The 22,494-nt window shown below is 40.4% G+C and overlaps 1 protein-coding gene across 1 annotated transcript in view; it reads right to left on the reverse strand.

Moving 5' to 3' along the window:
* Positions 1–22,494, reverse strand: part of LOC133563102 (cyclic nucleotide-gated cation channel beta-3-like) — a 112,327-nt gene that overhangs the window by 21,618 nt on the left and 68,215 nt on the right. Inside the window, exons 22-30 of the mRNA XM_061917047.1 lie at positions 13,850–13,951; positions 13,614–13,768; positions 10,516–10,710; positions 10,166–10,374; positions 10,044–10,094; positions 5,653–5,739; positions 3,424–3,488; positions 368–490; positions 64–205 (exon numbers count right to left, since the gene is read on the reverse strand). Of these exons, the coding sequence (XP_061773031.1) occupies positions 64–205; positions 368–490; positions 3,424–3,488; positions 5,653–5,739; positions 10,044–10,094; positions 10,166–10,374; positions 10,516–10,710; positions 13,614–13,768; positions 13,850–13,951 (1,129 nt within the window). The remainder of the gene's footprint in view (positions 1–63; positions 206–367; positions 491–3,423; positions 3,489–5,652; positions 5,740–10,043; positions 10,095–10,165; positions 10,375–10,515; positions 10,711–13,613; positions 13,769–13,849; positions 13,952–22,494) is intronic.

Raw genomic sequence — 22,494 nt, forward strand, 5'->3', positions numbered from 1 at the left:
CATCGATTATTATATCTCTGTGCTATTAATTCATTACCAGCACTGGTTTATTTCGAAACATACTTGGCCAATCATGATGGAAAAGGCGAAGACTCCCACAAAGTAGTTGATGAGTTGGAAGACGATCTCAAACAGTGTGGTGGGATCTGGCAACCCCCCGATGGTGATGAGCGTCTTCACCGCAAAGTAGTAACAACGGATGTAGCTGTGGTGAGGGAAGGACACAACACAGAAGGCAGTGTGTACTTTCACATCAGCACAACTGGCAACCGGAGAGATTATCACACGGCCATCATTGAGTTCTGTTGAAAACCGCATTACGATGACACGCACAAAGCTGAAAACTAAACGTGATTGTAGTACCAACCTGTTGCCCTTGCCGTCGTACACCCACTTAGTGGAGCCCAGTCCATTGTAGGCAGAGCCCCAGTAGTAGAGGCAGGCGTTACAATGGAGGCAGTAGAGAAGATACGTGGTGGTACGGATCACCCTGAAGGACACATTTAATATCAAGTTATGTGTGACGAGGACGACTATTTTGGTTGAATTCTGAAGAAATATACAGTGGGGCAAAAAAGTATGTAGTCAGCCACCGATTGTGCAAGTTCTCCCACTTAAAATGATGACAGAGGTCTGTAATTTTCATCATAGGTACTAGAGATGCGCGGATAGGCAATTCTATTATCCGCATCCGCATCACCAAAGTCGTCATCCACCCGACGTTCACCCGAACCAACATTTTATCAGGACTGTACCCGCCCGCCAACCGCCCGCTGAAATACATCAGAGGTTGGCCGCCTTTACCACTCACAGAGTTATTTAAACCTGTTTCACAGAGTAATGATGACAATTGGAGTCGCTAATTTTCCCGCGACTATCCAATTGCGTTCATCCTGATTACAAAAATATGGGCATGATGTTAGTCACCTTCAACAACATGTAAAAAACGATTGTTGGTCCAGCAACATGTTATGTGCAGCTTGCGCAATAACATGTTCAAGATTGAAAGGCATACTGGGTGACACAGAGTACACTGATGGTTGTGATATAAACAACTTTAACACTTACTAATATGCGCCACGCTGTGAAGCCACACCCAACAAGATTGACAAACACATTTCGGGAGAACATCCTCACAGTGACACAACATAAACGCAACACAACAAATACCCATAATCCTTTGTATTCATCACACCTCCTGAATATATTTTACACCCCAGCGCCCCCCAACCCCGCCCACCTTACCGACGCACGGGGGTGGGGGCATATTACTAAGAGTGTTAAAATGGTTTATATCACAACCATTAGTGTACTCTGTGTCACCCAGTATGCCTTGCAGTCGTGTGTGTGTTGCCGCGGAAGCCACACACAACATTTTGCTGGACTGACAAGAAGATCGTACATGTTGTAGAAGGCGACAAAGTCAATGGCTTCATAGCACGCCCTAACACTTATTATCTGGGTGACTACCGGCGGTCATTCAGGATAATAATAGCGTCTCTTATTGTCTTCTTCGCTTTATGACACGGGTCTTAAATGGCACTTTAAATGGCAAAGGATACCGTTCACAGAACCATGCATATCAAATATGTCCGGATGGTTCAACCTCCATTTGCCCGAATCTTATTAAAATCTATTTTTTCGTCATGTCAACCGCCCGACCCGCGGTTTATCCGCGGACTCCGCGGATGAGACCGCAAACCGCGCATCTCTAATAGTTACACTTCAACTGTGATAGACAGAATGTGAAAAAAAATCTAACAATTCACATTGTAGGAATTTTAAAGAATTTAATTGTAAATTATGGTGGAAAATAAGTATTTGGTCACTTCAAACAAGGAAGATCTCTGGCTCTCACAGACCTGTAACTTCTTCTTTAAGAAGCTCTTCTGTCCTCCACTCGTTACCTGTATTAATGGAACCTGTTTGAACTTGCTATCTGTATAAAAGACACCTGTCCACAGCCCCAAACAGTCAGACTCCAAACTCCACTATGGCCAAGACCAAAGAGCTGTCGAAGGACACCAGGAAAAGAATTGTAGACCTACACCAGACTGGGAAGAGTGAATCTATAATAGGCAAGCAGCTTGGTGTGAAAAAATTTACTGCAGATTCCAGAAAACACAGAGTGAGATGTTCTACCTCCTGTGCGAAACACAAATGCATAAAATGACTTAACACATTAAATGACGAGTAAAACATTTACAAACACAACAACCAACTTCTAAAACATTAAAACCGACTCCAAAACACATAAAATGACTCCAAAGAGATGCACAGTGACATCTAAAACGTAAATTACTCCTAAAACACAGAACAAGACTCCTAAAACTCATAATAAGACTCCTAAAACACATTAAGACTCCTATAGCACGTAAAAAACTCATAAAACACGGAAAAATACTCCTAAAAACATGTAAAAAAAACCTAAAACAAATTTAGATCCTAAAACACGTAAAAAACTCATAAAACACGTAAAAATACTCCCAAAAACATGTAAAAAGACTCCTAAAACAAATTTAAAAATGAGGTGTTTGCATCCTTTGTGAGCACATACACTTGGTGGCCTTGTAGGTGAACAGTGAACGTGAATGGAAGACGTGAAGGATAAAATAATTATCAGGAGCAATTATCAGAAAATGGAAGACATACAAGACCACTGATAATCCCCCTCGATATGGGGCTCCACGCAAGATCTCATCCCGTGGGGTGAAAATGATCATGAGAACGGTGAGCAGAACCACACGGGGGGACCCGGTGAATGACTTGCAGAGAGTTGGGACCGAAGTAACAAAGGTTACCATCAGTAACACACTACGCCGACAGGGAATCAAATCCTGCAGTGCCATACGTGTCCCCATGCTTAAGCCAGTGCATGTCCAGGCCCGTCTGAAGTTTGCCAGAGAGCACATGGGAGAATGTCATGTGGTCAGGTGAAACCAAAATAGAACTTTTTGGTATAAACTCAACTCGTTGTGTTTGGAGGAAGAAGAATACTGAGTTGCATCCCAAGAACACCATACCTACTGTGAAGCATGGGGATGGAAACATCATGCTTTGGGGCTGTTTTTCTGCTAAGGGGACAGGACGATTGATACGGGTTAAGGAAAGAATGAATGGGGCCATGTATCGTGAGATTTTGAGCCAAAACCTCCTTCCATCAGTGAGAGCTTTGAATGGTTGACCAAACACTTATTTTCCACCATCATTTACAAATAAATTCTTCAAAATTCCTACAATGTGAATTCCTGGATTTTTTTTTCACATTCTGTCTCTCACAGTTGAAGTGTACATTTGAGGAAAATTACCGAACGCTGTCATCATTTTAAGTGGGAGAACTTGCACAATCGGTGGCTGGCTAACTATATACTTTTTTGCCCCACTGTAAGTCGGTTCCACTGTATTGCATCCTTAGCAGCATACCTGTAAACGTAGGCTTTGGTCAAGATAGCCTCTAAGCGCTCGTTGAATTCGAAGAAGGAGTTGATCTGTTGAAGCATTGACACAAATATGCTTGAGAATTGTGTTAACGCTGAGCTTACTGTCGGGGTCATACAGCCACGTGCACAGATGTTTTGGTGGTGTGGGTGCAAAGAAGGAATTATTCATCAAATTTTATTACTAACGGTCAATTTGTGCTGAAAAAAAAAATCCCATTTTTCATCCATCCATCCATTTCGTGGGGCAGTATAGCTCGGTTAGTAGAGTGGCCATGCCAGCAACTTGAGGGTTCCAGGTTCAATCCCCGCTTCCGCCATCCTAGTCACTGCCGTTGTGTCCTTGGGCAAGACACTTTACCCACCTGCTCCCAGTGCCACCCACACTGGTCTAAATGTAACTTAGATATTGGGTTTCACTATGTAAAGTGCTTTGAGTCACAAGAGCAGGGGTCACCAACCTTTTTGAAACCAAGAGCTGATTAATGCGATGAACGTCTACCAGTTTGATACACACTTAAATAAATTGCCAGAAATAGCCAATTTGCCTTTAACTTTAAGTTATTATTAATAATTAATGATATTTATCGTTATGGAAACACTGATCATTAAGATGATCAGTGTTTCCATAATGATCACAATAAATATATATTTTTGATGACATGTTTTAAATAGGTTAAAATCCAATCTGCACTTTGTTAGAATATATAACAAATCGGACTATACAACAAAAACAAATCATTATTTCTTCTAGATTTTTCAGAACAAAAATTTTAAAAGAAATTCAAAAGATTTTGAAATAAGATTTAAATTTGATTCTACAGTTTTTCTAGATTTTCCAGAATTTTAAAAATTTTAATCAAAATAAGTTTGAATAAATATTTCACAAATATTTTTCGTCGAAAAAACAGAAGCTAAAATGAAGAATTAAATTAAAATGTATTTATTATTCTTTACAATAAAAAAAAACAATTTACTTGAACATTGATTTAAATTACATTGTCAGGAAAGAAGAGGAAGGAATTTAAAAGGTAAAAAGGTATATGTGTTTAAAAATTCTAAAATCATTCTTAAGGTTGTCTTTTTTCTCTAAAATTGTCTTTCTGAAAGTTATAAGAAGCAAAGTATAAAAGGAAATTAATTTATTTAAACAAGTGAAGACCAAGTCTTTAAAATATTTTCTTGGATTTTCAAATTCTATTTGAGTTTTGTCTCTCTTAGAATTAAAAATGTCGAGCAAAGCGAGACCAGCTTGCTAGTAAATAAATAAAATGTAAAAAATAGAGGCAGCTCACTGGTAAGTGCTGCTATTTGAGCTATTTTTAGAACAGGCCAGCGGGCAACTCATCTGGTCCTTACGGGCTACCTGGTGCCTGCGGGCACCGCATTGGTGACCCCTGCACTAGAAAAAAGTGCTATATGAATATAATTCACTTCACTTCACATTTTCTACCGCTTATTCCCTTTGCGCGGGGGGTGCTGGTGCCTATCTCAGGTACAATTGGGCGGAAGGCGGGGTACACTCTGGACAAGTCGCCACCTCATCGCAGGGCCAACACAGATAGACAGACAACATTCACACTCACATTCACACACTAGGGCCAATTTAGTGTTGCCAATCAACCTATCCCCAGGTGCATGTCTTTGGAAGTGGGAGGAAGCCGGAGTACCCGGAGGGAACCCACGCAGTCACGGGGAGGACATGCAAACTCCACACAGAAAGATCCCGAGCCCGGGATTGAACCCAGTACTACTCAGGACCTTTGTATTGTGAGGCAGACACACTAACCCTTCTCCCACCGTGCTGCCAAAATCCCATTTTCTTACATGGAAATGCAAAGGACGGCGTGGCGCAGTTGGGAGAGAGGCCGAGCCAGCAACCTCAGGGTTCCTGGTTCGATCCTCACCTTCTACCAACCGAGTCACATCCGTTGTGTCCTTGAGCAAGACACTTCACCACTGCTCCTGATGGGTCGTGGTTAGGGCCTTGCATGGCAGCTCCCTCCATCAGTGTGTGTGAATGGGTGAATGTGGAAATAGTGTCAAAGCGCTTTGAGTACCTTGAAGGTAGAAAAGCGCTATACAAGTATAACCCATTTACCATTTATCTGTGCACGTGCCTGGTGATGCTTGTTAAGGAGTGTGACCATTATGCTTGTAATGTTGCTATCAGTAAGCCATTTTTTAAACTGTAAATGTTAAATGGCAAGCTTACCTTGAGTAACCTAGGCAACCGTAGAAGAGGGTTGATGCCCGTTTTGAAATAGAAGAGCTCCAGCGGAGCAAGACTGGCAACGTCGAACTGAAAAGACAGATGGTGATACCTCAATGCTTCTTGATAAGGGTAATGCATATAGCAGACCTTGGCAAATTAAGGCCTTGGGGGCCACATGCGGCCCGTTAAGCTTTTCAATCTGGCCTGCCGGACATTCCCAAATACCACATTTTTCGGAGTATAAGTCGCTCCGGAGTATAAGTCGCACCTGCCGAAAATGCAAAATAAAGAAGGAAAAAAACATATATAAGTCGCACTGGAGTACAAGTCTCATTTTTGGGGGAAATTTATTTGATAAAATCCAACACCAAGAATAGACATTTGAAAGGCAATTCAAAATAAATAAAGAATAGTGAACAACAGGCTGAATAAGTGTACGTTATATGAGGCATAAATAACCAACTGAGAAGGTGCCTGCTATGTTAACCTAACATATTATGTTAAGAGTCTTTCAAATAACTATAACATATAGAACATGCGATATATTTACTAAACAATCTGTTACTCCTAATTGATAAATCCCATGAAATCTTATACGTCTAGTCTCTTAGGTGAATGAGCTAAATAATATTATTTGATATTTTACGTTACTGTGGTAATAATTTCACACATAAGTTGCTCCTGAGTATAAGTCGCACCCCCGGCCAAATTATGAAAAAAACTGTGAATCATAGTCCGAAAAATATGGTAATTGTTTTTAGATCTTTTAAGATGGAAACTATAATTGTCATTATGATGTGCAGTGATGTTTTAAATGAACGTAAGTCTTGAAATATACAAAGTATTTCAATGGTTGGAATCTGCGCTTTTGCATGATATACTAGTTAATACGGTCATTAATTACACTACACAGAGCCATAACAACACTGTCAAACTGACCCACTTTTGGCAGAACAAAACATGTCCCTGGTTTCAGGACTTAAAGCCTAACTTACAGGAATTCTCCAAGATGTGACAAAGTACTGTATTTTCATATTGTGGCTATGTTTTAATAGCCAGGCGACGACCATAACATATTCATGAAGGGTCCTCCAGTTTACAAGTGAGTACAGTCATCTACAGTAGAACACACTCAAGGCTACTGTATTGGGTGAAAAGGTGATTTTATGAGTGTTATTTCATATTTAGAGTTCTCCCCAAAAAAATTTTTATTATTATTTAGAAAGATGTAAACATTATTTTGCTTTAAATGAAAATATTTGATTTATTCTAATAATAATCCTACTTAGTGGAAATGTGTTTACCACAGTCAGGCCTGAAATCAATTAGCCGCGATAAATGGGGAACAATAATCTGCCTACAGGTATATGTAAGCCCCTTCTCTATAGATAAAAAGTGGAGCATTTGCATTTCCTTCCTTTGGGAAATATTTGTCACGGCGCGGATTCGAACCCAAGACTCTCCCGCTGCAGGTTCCCACTCTCTTTCTGGCAGCATGCCAGTACACGCCCTCGCACACGCCGGGCACACCACTCCCACGCTTCGCCGCAGCTGCAGACTGCCTGTCATCAGAGCACCTGGCAGCACTCAAAAGGACAGCATAAAATCCAGTCACTCCTTGGATCCTGTGCCGGAACGTAGTTAATTCTTGTAGTAAGCATTTACATCTCTGGCTTCCCTCTCGTTGTCCTCGCCTCGTTTGTCTTGTGCCCCTTTTGCCTTTTTGCCTCGTTGACCTATGTCCCTTGTCCTCCTTGCAGTACCCGCCTTGTTTCGTGTGCTCAAGCGCTGGATCTCGACCTCCACCCGGAAATTGGACTGCCTCCCTTGGTCCTCGATCACTCGCCTGGACTCGGACATTGTTGCTAGCCGCCTGCCCTCGACCCCCTGCATGTCCCCGGATCTCCCTTGTGCCTACCCCCTTGGTCAGAAGGTTTCACCCATCACGCATGTACAACACCCTCCTGAATTATTCACATGGTTAACTTTACACTTAATCCTGTAACCAACACTTAGAGTAGCATACACATCCCACACAATCAACAAAGGTTACAATACACCTGGTAACCTTAAGTCTTTCGTGGTGTCGTCTCCTTCCAGCCCTCACGTACATAACAATATTCCACACATAAAATGAAACATTATTGGATTCAGGCCAAAGAGGAAAGTTAAAATATTGAATGTTTGTACAAAATATCACATTAGCAGTAAGAATAAGAACTCTGGCTTATGAATGATTCCCAGAGCCCAAAAAAAGTCTGCGGGCCATAGAGCGTTTTCTATTGGGGCTCCAGTACTCTGGAATGCCCTCCCGGTAACAGTTAGAGATGCTACCTCAGTAGAAGCATTTGTGTACACTCATTTGTATACTCTAGCCTTTAAATAGACCCCCCTTTTTAGACCAGTTGATCTGCCGTTTCTTTTCTTTTTTCCTCCGTCCCCCCTCTCTCTTGTGGAAGGGGGGGCACATGTCTGGTGGCCATAAATGAAGAGTCGCCTGTGCATCGGTTGGGGACATCTCTGCGCTGCTGACCCTTCTCCGCTCAGGATGTTCTCCTGCTGGCCCCACTATGGACTGGACTCTCACTATTATGTTAGACCCACTATGGACTGGACTCTCACTATTACGCTAAATCCACTATGGACTGGACTCTCACTATTATGTTAGATCCACTATGGACTGGACTCTCACTATTATGTTAGATCCACTATGGACTGGACTCTCACTATTACGCTAGATCCACTATGGACTGGACTCTCACTATTACGCTAGATCCACTATGGACTGGACTCTCACTATTATGTTAGATCCACTATGGACTGGACTGTCACAATTGTGTTAGATCCAGTATGGACTGGACTCCCACTATTATGTTAGATCCAGTATGGACTGGACTCTCACACTATTATATTAGATCCACTATGGACTGGACTCTCACTATTATGTTAGATCCACTATGGACTGGACTCTCACTGTTATGTTAGATCCACTATGGACTGGACTCTCAGTATTATGCTAAATCCACTATGGACTGGACTCTCACACTATTATGTTAGATCCACTATGGACTGGACTCTCACTATTATGTTAGATCCACTATGGACTGGACTCTCACTATTATGTTAGATCCACTATGGACAGGACTCTCACTATTATGTTAGATCCACTATGGACTGGACTCTCACTATTACGCTAGATCCACTATGGACTGGACTCTCACTATTACGCTAGATCCACTATGGACTGGACTTTCACAATATTATGTTAGACCCACTTGACGTCCATTGCATCCGGTATCCCCTGGAGGGTGGGGGCTACCCACATCTGCGGTCCTCTCCAAGGTTTCTCATAGTCATTCACATTAACATCCCACTGGGTTGTGAGTTTTTCCTTGCCCTTATGTGGGCTCTGAACCGAGGATGATGTTGTGGCTTGTGCAGCCCTTTGAGACACTTGTGATTTAGGGCTATAGACAGTGGGGCAAAAAAGTATTTAGTCAGCCAGTGATTGTGCAAGTTCTCCCTCTTAAAATGATGACAGAGGTCTGTCATTTTCATCATAGGTACACTTCAACTGTGAGAGACAGAATGTAAAATCCAGGAATTCACATTGTAGGAATTTTAAATAATTTATTTGTAAATTATGGTGGAAAATAAGTATTTGGTCAACCATTCAAAGCTCTCACTGATGGAAGGAGGTTTTGGCTCAAAATCTCACGTCATGTTTGGAGGAAGAAGAATACTGAGTTGCATCCCAAGAACACCATACTTACTGTGAAGCATGGGGGTGGAAACATCATGCTTTGAGGCTGTTTTTCTGCTAAGGGGACAGGACGATTGATCCGTGTTAAGGAAAGAATGAATGGGGCCATGTATCGTGAGTTTTTGAGCCAAAACCTCCTTCCATCAGTGAGCGATTTGAATGGTTGACCAAATACTTATTTTCCACCATCATTTACAAATAAATTCTTTAAAATTCCTAGAATGTGAATTCCTGGATTTTTTTTTCACATTCTGTCTCTCACAGTTGAAGTGTACCTATGATGAAAATTACAGACCTCTGTCATCATTTTAAGTGGGAGAACTTGCACAATCGCTGGCTGACTAAATACTTTTTTTCCCCACTGTAAATAAACATTGATTGATTGATTGATTGATTGATTGATTGAATAATTGTTGAAATACATTTACCAGCTTGGCATATCTCAACCTACACTGGACTGGTTGTATAATGTAAAAAATAAAGAAAATATTTAGAATAAATGTATTAATTATTTACGTAATTATCATATAAATGTGGCCTCCATATCATGTCATCTTTCTGTAATAGTTTGTAGACCCTGTTTGTCGATAAACATTAGAAGTAGACTACTAAACTTCGACTAACTCACCTTGAAACGTTTCGTTTTCATGTAATTCTTTCTCATTTCTTTCTTGTCACACTGTGGAAAAAAAATACATCTTGTGAATAATTCTTATCGATGTATAAAAAAAGGATATCTTTGGCACTCACGACTATGTCCCCTCCACGGACAAACTGCAGGCGTGGTTGGAAGACGCTGATGTCCAGGATGTAAATGAGGTCGCAGAGGTAGTCGGTCAGCAGCCAGTAGTAAATATTGTCTGCCGTCTGGTAGGGGAAGGCCCAGCGAACCGGGATGAACCACACGTTCCAGTTCCACGCCAAAGACACCAGGAACATCCACAACACGTACATCAGATCTGGGGATGAGCGGAGTGAAGATGAGCGAGACAATAAGACTTGGTCTGAGTTGCTGCTTGTGCTAAGCTAAAGCATGCTGATTGTGTATGAGGATGGTGACGAGGGAAGGTGGAAGGTGGAAGGGTAGGCAGCGTGCTCACTGGTGAAAGGGTCGATGCTGGCAGGGAAGTGGTAGTGCACACAGGCTGGTATCCATCGATGGGATTTCACCTTGGGGCTCGACTTCTCCTCTGCCTCACTCTCTCCTTTTCCTACCGACGGACCAGGTGGCTCCTCGTCTTCGTCCAGGGGCTCAGGAGCAGGGGCAGGTTGCGGTGCTGTGGTTTGAGGAGGAGCTGCTGAAAGGTCACAGGTCATGAGGAAGGTTGTATGAAGACGGCACGACTGCTTATGCTGGGGTCTGGCCTGCTTTGCATAAAAAAAACCGTTCCTGCAATAACCTGAATCCCCTCATTATTGCATTAGAATCAGTAAACAAACATAATCAATGGTGAAGTCCTAGCACAAAGGAGAATTATGGAATAATATTGAATCAATGCACATATTTTACAGTGGAAAAATCTCACAGGATACACAGGACAATTACAAACCCCGTTTCCATATGAGTTGGGAAATTGTGTTAGATGTAAATATAAACGGAATACAAAGATTTGCAAATCCTTTTCAACCCATATTCAGTTGAATATGCTACAAAGACAACATATTTGATGTTCAAACTGATAAACATTTTTTTTTGTGCAAATAATCATTAACTACAATTTGATGCCAGCAACACGAAGTTGGGAAGGGTGGCAATAAATACTGATAAAGTTGAGGAATGCTCATCAAACACTTATATGGAACATCCCACAGGTGTGCAGGCTAATTGGGAACAGGTGGGTCCCATGATTGGGTATAAAAACAGCTTCCATGAAATGCTAAGTAATTCACAAACAAGGATGGGGCGAGGGTCACCACTTTGTAAGCAAATTGTCGAACAGTATCAGAACAACATTTCTCAACGAGCTATTGCAAAGAATTTAGGGATTTTACCATTTACGGTCCGTAAAATCATCAAAAAGTTCAGAGAATCTGGAGAAATCACTGCAATTAAGCAGTGATATTACGGACCTTTGATCCCTCAGGCAGTACTGCATCAAAAAAAGACATCAGTGTGTAAAGGTTATCACCACATGGGCTCAGGAACACTTCAAAAAACCACTGTCACTAACTACAGTTGGTCGCTACATCTGGAAGTGCAAGTTAAAACTCTACTATGCAAAGCCAAACCCATTTATCAACAATATCCTGAAACGCCGCCGGCTTGGGTGGGCCCGAGCTCACCTAAGATGCACTGATGCAAAGTGGAAAGGTGTTCTGTGGTCTGACGAGTCCAGATTTTAAATTATATTTGGAAACAGAGGACGTGGTGTCCTCCAGAACAAAGAGGAAAATAACCATTCGGATTGTTATAGGCGCAAAGTTCAAAAGCCAGCATCTGTGATGGTATGGGGGTGTATTAGTACCCAAGGCATGGGTGACTTACACATCTGTGAAGCCACAACTAATGCTGAAAGGTCCATACAGGTTTTGGAGCAGCATATGTTGTCATCCAAGCAACGTTTAATGGACGCCCCTGCTTATTTCAGCAAGACAAGTGTTACAACAGCATGGCCACGTAAAAAAAAGAGTGCGGGTACTTTCCTGGCCCGCCTGCAGTCCAGACCTGTCTCCCATCGAAAATGTGTGGCGCATTATGAAGCGTAAAATATGACAGCGGAGACCCCGGACTGTTGAACGACTGAAGCTCTACATAAAACAAGAATGGGAAAGAATTCCACTTTCAAAGCTTCAACAATTAGTTTCCTCAGTTCCCAAACATTTATTGAGTGTTGTTAAAAGAAAAGGTGATGTAACACAGTGGTGAACATGCCCTTTCCCAACTACTTTGGCACATGTTGCAGCCATGAAATTCTAAATTAATTATCATATGCAAAAAAAAATAAAGTTTATGGGTTTGAACATGAAATATCTTGTCTTTGTAGTGCATCCAATTGAATATGGGTTGAAAAGGATTTGCAAAACATTGTATTCCGTTTATATTTACATCTAACACAATTGGAAACGGGGTTTGTATGTACCTTCTGCCATCTAGTGAAATACTGTTTAATTCCCTGTATTTCACTAAGCATCACTGGCTTTGATAGATGAACAAATAGGGCTGGGCGACATATCGATATAGTCGATATATTGCGGGTTTGTCTCTGAGCGATATAGAAAATGACTATATCGTGATATTCGAGTATACGTTCTCACGCAGTTGCTTTTAGCTGCTGGCATTACACTACAGACTCTTCTCACACCTTCTTGTCTCTCCTTCTCACAGACAGCAAGCGCACCTTCTTACATACGTCACATACGTATACGCCCTCGCGGTGATGCTAGCGGAGCCGTGCGAGTGGTAATAGGAGAGAAAGAAGGTGCGAATCTGATAACAAATGAAGGAAAAATTAGTTCCCAAGAAAAACAGCAGGGGGTCAATCGTCTGGTAGTGGTTTGGCTTCAAGTGGGAATATGTCGAACAGACAACCGTAATTTGTCAAATGTTGGGCAAAAGTGTTGTTATAAAAAATAGCAGTACTGCTTATATGTAGCATCATTTGAAAAGTCATCTGCTAGAGAATGAAGAGTACTCACTCCGCATATCAACATCTCCTTATATATGTGTATATATATATATATATATATATATATATATATATATATATATATATATATATATATATATATATATATATATATATATATATATATATATATATTATTCCCCCTGGGGTCGCAGGGGCCGCTGGCAGCTACAATCGGGCGGAAGGCGGTGTACACCCTGGACAAGTTGCCACCTCATCACAGGGCCAACACAGATAGACAGACAACATTCACACCCACATTCACACACTAGGGCCAATTTAGTGTTGCCAATCAACCTATCCCCAGGTGCATGTCTTTGGAAGTGGGAGGAAGCCGGAGTACCCGCAGGGAACCCACGCATTCACGGGGAGAACATGCAAACTCCACACAGAAAGATCCCCAGCCCAGGATTGAACTCAGGACTACTCAGGACCTTCGTATTGTGAGGCACATGCACTAACCCCTCTTCCACCGTGCTGCCGCATATTTTAGTTGTCTAATGTAAATTTTGTGCCGTGTGGCACAATACATATTGAGAAACGGTGTCCAAGAAACCTCCAGTGTCACTCACAGGGGACGACGCTGTCCTCATCCGAGCTGTCGGGATCTAAGAGTTTCTCCTTAGCCTTCTCCGTCCTCTCTTTAAACATGCGCACCAGCTCCTGAAGACGCTCGCTGACCACCATACTCGTCTGACTGGCCGACGATGAGGGACGTTCTCGCAGGCTTCAAAGTAGACACACGTGTTACTATGTGCAGACTCTTATTTTAGGAGTGTGTGTGTGTGTGGGTGTGGGTGATACTCACGGGTCATCACTGCTTTGGATGCTCGACTGACTGGGCCAGGCTCTGACAGGGATGCTTGCCTCTTCATCATCTTCCTCTTCACTTTGAGACTGCAGCCTCCTACTGTCGAAGCAAGACGAGTCGTGTCACAAATAGACAGTTGCAGCGAATGACACGTGATGGATTAATGGTTGATGTAGTGCAGTTGGAGAGAGGCTTAATGAACAGGTGAGAAGATGAATGTTGGAATGGTGGAAGGGGATGCTGTATTCGTTAAGTCTTACATCTTTGTCCAGACAGTCTTATGAGTTCCTCCACTACATGGTTGGAGACAAAGTTTAAGAAAGTGTAGTGAGTGTCAGAGTGAGAGTAATGTTCAGAACAGCAGAGTTGACACAATAATGCATGTTATTTACTAGAGATGTCCGATATTATCGGCAGGGCGATAAATGCTTTAAAATGTAGTATCGGAAATTATCGGTATCTGTTTCAAGAACCAAAATTAATGATGTGGAGAGGCGGAGCCGGCAGTCCGACAGCGAGGCAGGGCACGCCGGAGCCCGGCCCAAGATGGCGTCGAGGAGGCGTGGACTGCGAGCAGGCAGCGAGGCGGGGCGCGCCGGAATCAACCTTGCAAATATTATCAGGTGTGTGGGTCGCCTAACTGGGCACAATTTAAATCTCCTCTCGCACTGTATAAAGGGCAGCGGCCGTAAACGCCGGGGGAAGAGATGGAGAGAGGAGGAGCCAGAAGGAAGCGGATGCTGAACGAGAGCGAGAGAGAGCCACAGGAAGACGAAGACGCAGACGACTGAGAAGGTGGAGCGGCGGAGGAAGCAGGACACGGCAAGGCTGAAAAGCAACCCGTAGAGACTTTTTATTATAGAAAAATAAATGTCACAATGTCCTTTCTTGGTGGTCCTGAGAACCCGCATGACAGCAAGAGACTGTCACAAATGACTTTTTAAAACGCCGCTGTATGGAGCGGTACACGGACGTAGGGACAAGTACAGAGCAGTTGCGCCCCTCTCTCGTCTCCCACACTCAACACAGGAGTTGACGACTGCAGCATGAGAGGTTTACTGGCGACGCTTGATGACTTCATCAAACCGCCGCGAGAGGAGCATAACAACAACAACAAGAGTGTGTTGTTGCCGGTGCTGTAGCCGTGGATAACAAAGCCAGCTCGCTCGGTGACTGACCAACGACACTATGTCTATGGTTTGAGATTATTTTAAAGTGTTTCTGACAGATAAAAAAATGGCAATTTGCAATGACTGCAAAAAGTTGGTTATGCGAGGAAGAACCAAGGCCTTTTCCCTTAGTACGAGCAATTTGATCTCCCACCTCTTCATGCACTGCAAAAACTGAATATAAGTAAGATTGAATATCTCAAATAAGGGTGATATTTGCTTATTTTCTGTCTGATAAGATAATTCTTCTCACTATTTTATACTAAAATCTATACTACATCTATACTATATTTTATGTCAGAATGTTTTACTTGTTTTAAGGGTTTTGGTACTAAATGATTTCAGTAAGATATTACAGCTAGTTGCTGAGATTTTATGACCTATATTGAGTAAAACATGCTTGAAACTAGAATATCAACTGTTGCAAAGCTGTGTCATCAACACAAGTTGTTCGGTCTCCCTGTAATGTTTGTCTGATCTTGAATGGGATTATGCTGAAAATGTTAATTTTCCTGAAGGAACTCTCCTGAAGGAATAAATAAAGTACTATCTATCTGTCTATCTATCTATCTATCTATCTATCTATCTATCTATCTATCTATCTATCTATCTATCTATCCATCTATAAAACTACTTTTTTAAAGTAATAATTTCTTACTTCAAGCATGAAAAACAAAACATGACTTTGACACAATTGTGTCTCGTAATTAAAACAGATGACAGCCAAATGGACTTTGCTGTTTTATTTTCAATGAAACAATAGAAAATACGTACTCATATAGTAGTACAGTTGTTATTAGTGAGGATATACTTATTTTAAAGTATTTTTGGGTTCAATGAGGTTAGCTAATTTTATTTGTTCTGTAAAGTCTTGACAAGCCAAATGTTCTTGTTCAATTGGCAGATATTTGTTTTAGTTCAAATAAAACACCCCTAATTTTTGTATATTTTTTTCCTGTTTTTGAACACTGACTTTTTGCAGTGTGAATCATAAGGAGATACACGATGAATAACTTGAGCTTATTTATTTTGGAAAACCTTGTTACATTGTTTATGTCATGTCTTGTGATCATGTTTTGTTTAGTTATGTTCCGTTACTTCAAGACTCCATTAGTTACTGTTTTTTCACTCTCTTGTTTTGTCACCACGGCGACCCATTAGTTTCACGTGTCTCACGTGTTGGACTCACGCACTTGTTTTTAATCACAGAGAAAACCTAACCCTGTCCCTTTCTGTTGGTCGTGCTGACGTCATCACTCTGGTTATGTATCACTCTGCTTCATGCCGTGTTTACTGCTTCGTGCCATTTTATAGTTCATGCTACTCTGCTCTTTTCTTTCCAAGTAAGTTTTGTTTATTCTTGTCACGTTTAGCGAGTCTTTTGTTTCATGTCCATAGTTTTGCCTTTGTGGTAGTTTTTATTTCTTAGCCAATTTTGTTCTCCGCCTTGTGCGCGCCTTTTGTTTGCACTTTTTTATAGATATTTTAAATCATGTTTTCACCTTCACGCCATGTCCGGTCCAGTCCTTTGGCATCTCGGGAAAACTATCCACGCAGTTTACTGCACCAAAGTCCACAGTTTGACAGTTTAATGCATCCAGCAGGGCATCACAACAAAATCAAGCAAAATAATATGTTTTAATTCCACGACTATGTATATCGGTATCGGTTGATATCGGCATCTGTAATTTAGAGTTGGACAATATCAGAATAACGGATATCGGCAAGAAAGCCATTATCGGACATCTCTATTATTTACTTTCACTGCATTGTGTTGACAGTCAGTAGCTAAAAGCACAATATTATCTTCTTAGTGCGGTCACGATCATAAAGCGTAACAACATCGACAGCAAAAAACAGCACAAGTGAGGAGAACTTCACAATACATCACAACAAACTGTGTTCTGCAAAGACAAAATGTGTTGGTTTGCTTTCAATGTCACAGGGTTAATACCAGTTCAGTGGAACCTCGATTTTGGTTCTTGACCAGGGTTCGCAAATTAGAAACAAATGTAAATATGAATAATGTGTTCCAGCCTCAAAAAAAATTCTCATTTTAGTTAAGGTTTGTCTACTTTGAGCACAGTATAAAGTACAATACAGCACTGTATATCATACAAATATAACTAGGAGGTGATGGATCGACCAGGGGCGTCGCCAGACATATTTCACTGGGGCACGTGCCGCACTGTTGATCTGCAGTGCCCCAGTAAAAATTTCACCAATAAAAAAAAAACGCTTCAGAGTTTTAAGTCTACATAACATAGACAACAGCGCACATACTACTTAGTATGGTAATTGATTGCTACTGAATTCACACCACCAATTGATATGGTAATTTATTCACATGTGGATCGAGACTTCAGTTGAGAGAGAGAAAGAGAGAGAGAGAGAGAGAGAGAGAGAGAGAGAGAGAGAGAGAGGATGCGAATCACTGCTGAGGTAGGTAACGTTAGCCAACAACAATTTGTTAATTACATTATTTAGATTTTGATTTGACTCAAACTGTAATTCCTAGATGGATATCAGAAAGTTATTCGCCCGCAGCAAGGAATGAGAGATGTAAGTGAAGTCTTAGCTAGCTAGGCAACATCATTGTTTAAGTTGATGCTAAGTTAGCTAACGTTATTCCTTGTATCAAGACAAACATATTCATTTGCTGTACGAGCTGTCGGGGGAATTTCCAATGAACATGAAACATAATGTTGGTTATTGTCTGCTGGTTCTGCATCAATGATGATTTGGAGTTAACATGTGTGAGTTGAGTGCTTTTAAAAATGGTTTATCTTCAGGAAGAAAAACATTTTTCCATATCATCATGTCGTGAGCCAAATTTTTAAATCAGGTTTATTTCACAGAAAAATAGCACAGTAGACTTGTCTTGTTAATCGGTGTGACTTTGACTAAAATAATCTTGTTTTGTCACCAGAAAAATGGCTAAAGCTAAAGCATCTGCTTTTGTTTCCAGAAAAAATAGTAACATTTCTGTATTTGTTTTCAGAAAGATGGCTGAAAATATCGTTTTTTTTTTGCCCCATTTAGATTTAAAAAATATATATTTCTATGTCTGTCCTGAGTCCTCCTCCAACTTGTTAGTCGGTTTGCCTTTTGCTAAAATACTCACTAGTAGTCACTAGAAAAATGGCTAAAAATATCTGGTTTTGTTGCCACAATTTGATTTTTTTCTCCCTAAACTTTTTTTTTTTCATGCACACATCTGACTGTGACTCACTGAAAATGACACACAATCCACTTTTATGTCAGGACCCAGCAGTTGGGAACCACTGGTCAACTGTATAACAGTTACTGTAATATTTCCATGTCTGTCCAGAGTGATTAACCACTTTGCGAAAATGAAAACGAGACGTTACAGTTTACTTCTCAGAAAAGGATTCCCTGAACAGACACACAACACTTGTTCATTTATTCTACTACTGTGGCTTTATTGTTTTGTGTATACTTTATAGTTTTGTGTATCCGAAATAGAATTCGCCACATAGCCATAAATGGAAATTAAATAATATAAAAGAACCCAGAGATGTAGGGGTGCTTTATATTTTGTTTTACTTTTGTAGATGTTAAATTTGCAGATGATTACTGCAATAAATATTTCAAAGAGATTCATTGCTCTTCCTTTTTGCTTTTACCAGTAGCAGTTTAGAAGTCTGGAGTAAAAAAGTGCACAAGTAGGTCAAATGCATTAGTTAATTTCAGGGGGTTAATCAAAGATCCATACAACATAATCTGATATGATTTCATAGTTTAAAGCACTATTTATGTATTTTTTATGATAAATAAGTGCAAAAAAATGTTTTTGCTTGCACGCTTTGCACGCTCACATGAAGTATTTGTGCCCCAGCTGTGCCCCATCACAGTATTAGGTCTGGTGACGCCCCTGGGATCGACTGCGTCTTTACTGACTTCTTCCCTCATTGCGCTCTAATTGACTCTGTTGACACCTTCAAAAGCAAAATTAAGACTCATTTATATGTTCAGGCTTTTAATTGGCTACTCTTAGGCTGCTACGTTTTCTTATCTTTTTTTTTAAATATTATATTACATACTGCTTTTTATATTGTCTTTATATGTTTATATTGGCCTTTTACATCGTGCAAAATGTATAGTATTTAAACTGTCTTGTATCTTTTGTCTGTGAAAGGTGCAATACAAGTAAATGTTACTTACTTACTTACTTTTTTAACAATCTAAAACAAGAACAACAAGCTGAACTATCCTGTATGTGCCGCTCTGCCAAAGCCTGCACATGCACACACACATTCAGAATTCCCTTTGATGCCCTCACAAACGACCAGAAAATACAAAAATCCTTAAAGGCCTACTGAAACCCACTACTACCGACCACGCAGTCTGATAGTTTATATATCAATGATGAAATATTAACATTGCAACACATGCCAATACGGCCTTTTTAGTTTATTAAATTGCAATTTTAAAATTTCCCACGAAGTATCCTGTTGAAAACGTCGCGGAATGATGACGCTTATGTTGACGCGTGCTTGTGACGTTATTGGTTGTAGCGGACATTTTATCCCAGCACCACTCACGGCTAAAAGTCGTCCGATTTAATCGCATAATTACACAGTATTCTGGACATCTGTGTTGCTGAATCTTTTGCAATTTGTTCAATTAATAATGGAGAAGTCAAAGAAGAAAGCTGTTGGTGGAAAGCGGTGTATTTCGGCCGGCTGTAGCAACACAAACACAGCCGGTGTTTCTTTGTTTGTTGTGAAGCTTTAATATGGAACAGAGCGGTCAAGCGAACATGTTTCTCTACCACATGTCAACCGGCAGGTTTCGGTGAGAAAATTGTGGTAATAAGTCGGCTCTTACCGTAAACATGAGCGAAGCTTGTGTCGTTCTTCCTGCAGCTGTCAAAGAGGCATCTGCGACTTTCTTGGCTCCTCCATGGCTACACTCAGAGACACTGGCGGTCACCACACCCCTCCGACTTTCAGGTATGACTTTATAATCTTATTAAAACACTAGTAACACAATAATCAGATAAGGGATTTTCCAGAATTATCCTAGTAAATGTGTCTAAAAACATCTGAATCGCTCCCTCTGCCCTGTCTTTTTTTTTTCTTCTTCTAGTCCTTCACGCTCACTATCCTTATCCACAAATCTTTCATCCTCGCTCCAATTAATGGGGAAATTGTCGCTTTCTCGGTCCGAATCGCTCGCGCTGCTTGTGGTTATGATTGTAAACAATGTGAGGATGTGAGGAGCTCCACAACCCGTGACGTCACGGTACAGGCAAGCCTTTTTTATTAGCGACCAAAAGTTGCAAACTTTATCGTCGATGTTCTCTACTAAATCCTTTCAGCAAAAATATGGCAATATCGTGAAATGATCAAGTATGACACATAGAATGGACCTGTTATCTCCGTTTAAATAAGAACATCTCATTTCAGTAGGCCTTTAACTTTAACAAGGATATTGCTACAATAATAAACATTTCAAAAAGTATAAGTGAAGTGAATTCTATTTATATAGTGCTTTTCCATAGTGAAAACCAATATCTAAGTTACATTTAAACCAGTGTGTGTGGCACTGGGAGCAGGTGGGTAAGTAAAGTGTCTTGCCCAAGGGCACAAGGGCAGTGACTAAGATGGCGGTAGCGGGGATTGAACCTGGAACCCTCAAATTGCTGGCACGGCCACTCTATCAACCAAGCTATACCGCCCCTTAGAGTACATAATCCCTTTAGAGTACATAATCAGCAAAGAAAAATGAGCAGACAGAAGGAGAGAAGGGAGGGTGCTGGGTGGTGGTGCCATGTGTGTGCATGTATGTGCTTTGGAAGAGAGGTCGTCTTCTCTTCCGCTGTGAAGTAAGTCCGCCTTGGCAAATTTATTCCAGAAAAGTCTGTTCTCATCACAATTAAAACACTTTTGTGGTACGCAGACAACCTCCTCAATCTCTTCAATAAGAACAGCACAAAATGGCTGGGAGACAAAATTAATAAATGAAGGGTACTAGAGTTTTCCCGATACTGTTTTGGTACCGGAAGCAGTACAAAAATGTATTTCGATACCTTTCAAATTAAAAGGGATTGTGACATTTGTTTTATTTTTGGTTTCATTTTAAGAAACAATTTTAAGATACTTTAAACATATCTTTCTTATTGCACTCAAGGTAAAATTTTAGAAGATTAACTCTAAAGGCTTGGTTGGCCACATGCGTGGACAGCACCTTTACGCTCTTATTTCCAAAATTGTGTTCACTACTGAATTGGGGTCTTATGGCCGCTTATGTGGACAATTATACTGCCATCTGGTGGTGTTAGAAGAGTACAACATACAATAGAATTTGGATAAAAAAAGTGTAAAAATAAGAATTTACTAAACCAGTGGTTCTAAACCTGTTTTCAGTGATGTACCCCCTGTCAACATTTTTTTAATTCAAGTACCCCCTAATCAGAGCAAAGCATTTTTGGTTGAAAAAAAGTGATACAGAAGTAAAATACAGCACTATGTCATCAGTTTCTGATTTATTAAATTGTATAACAGTGCAAAATATTGCTCAATTGTAGTGGTCTTTCTTGAACTATTTGAAAAAAAAAAAGATATAAAAAATGTTTCTTTTTCAACAAGTGATTCAATTATAAATAAAGATTTCTACACATAGAAGTAAGCATCAACATAAAGTGCCCTCTTTGGGGATTGTAATAGAGATCCATCTGGATTCATCAACTTCATTCTAAACATTTCTTCACAAAAAAATAAATCTTTAACATCAATATTTATGGAACATGTCCACAAAAAAATCTATCTGTCAACACTGAATATTGCATTGTTGTATTTCTTTTCACAGTTTATGAACTTACATTCATATTTTGTTGAAGTATTATTCAATAAATATATTTATAAAGGATTTTTGAATTGTTGCTATTTTTACAATATTTTTGAAAAATCTCACATACCCCTTGGCATACCTTCAAGTACCCCCAGGGGTACGCATACCCCCATTTGAGAACCATTGCACTAAACATGAAGTACACGTTTGTTACTTATGGACTAAGTACATCATATCCAAAGATGCTTCTTAGTTTTATTGTAATTAGGGTCCAATAAGCCCAAATGGCAACGAGAAATAAAAAAATGCATGTAAACAAACAGCTTGGGCCTTAAGGTGTTAAAAAATATATTAAAAGGCAATAAACACAATGTGATTTTCTTGTTGCATTCAAAGAACAACTTACAATTTGATGCATTACATACAACCTACTCGAGGTTCCGCTGTACTTTAAACATAGTGTATGGAGCGTTTGCAGGACACAAAGAAAAACAAAACAGCCTCTTTTCCACTACAGGGGTTTTGAAAAAGTTAAATTTATCGAGTTAAAAAGCGTTCTTCCGATCCAAACCTTTAAATAATAGCTGGTAACGAGGTGTGTCCTTCAGAATCCCATGCACTAATGAGGTATGTTTTTTTTTAAAGAATTCTGAGGTG

The sequence above is a fragment of the Nerophis ophidion genome, linkage group LG12, assembly GCF_033978795.1.
Source record: "Nerophis ophidion isolate RoL-2023_Sa linkage group LG12, RoL_Noph_v1.0, whole genome shotgun sequence".
In the NCBI taxonomy this organism is placed as follows: Eukaryota; Metazoa; Chordata; class Actinopteri; order Syngnathiformes; family Syngnathidae; genus Nerophis; species Nerophis ophidion.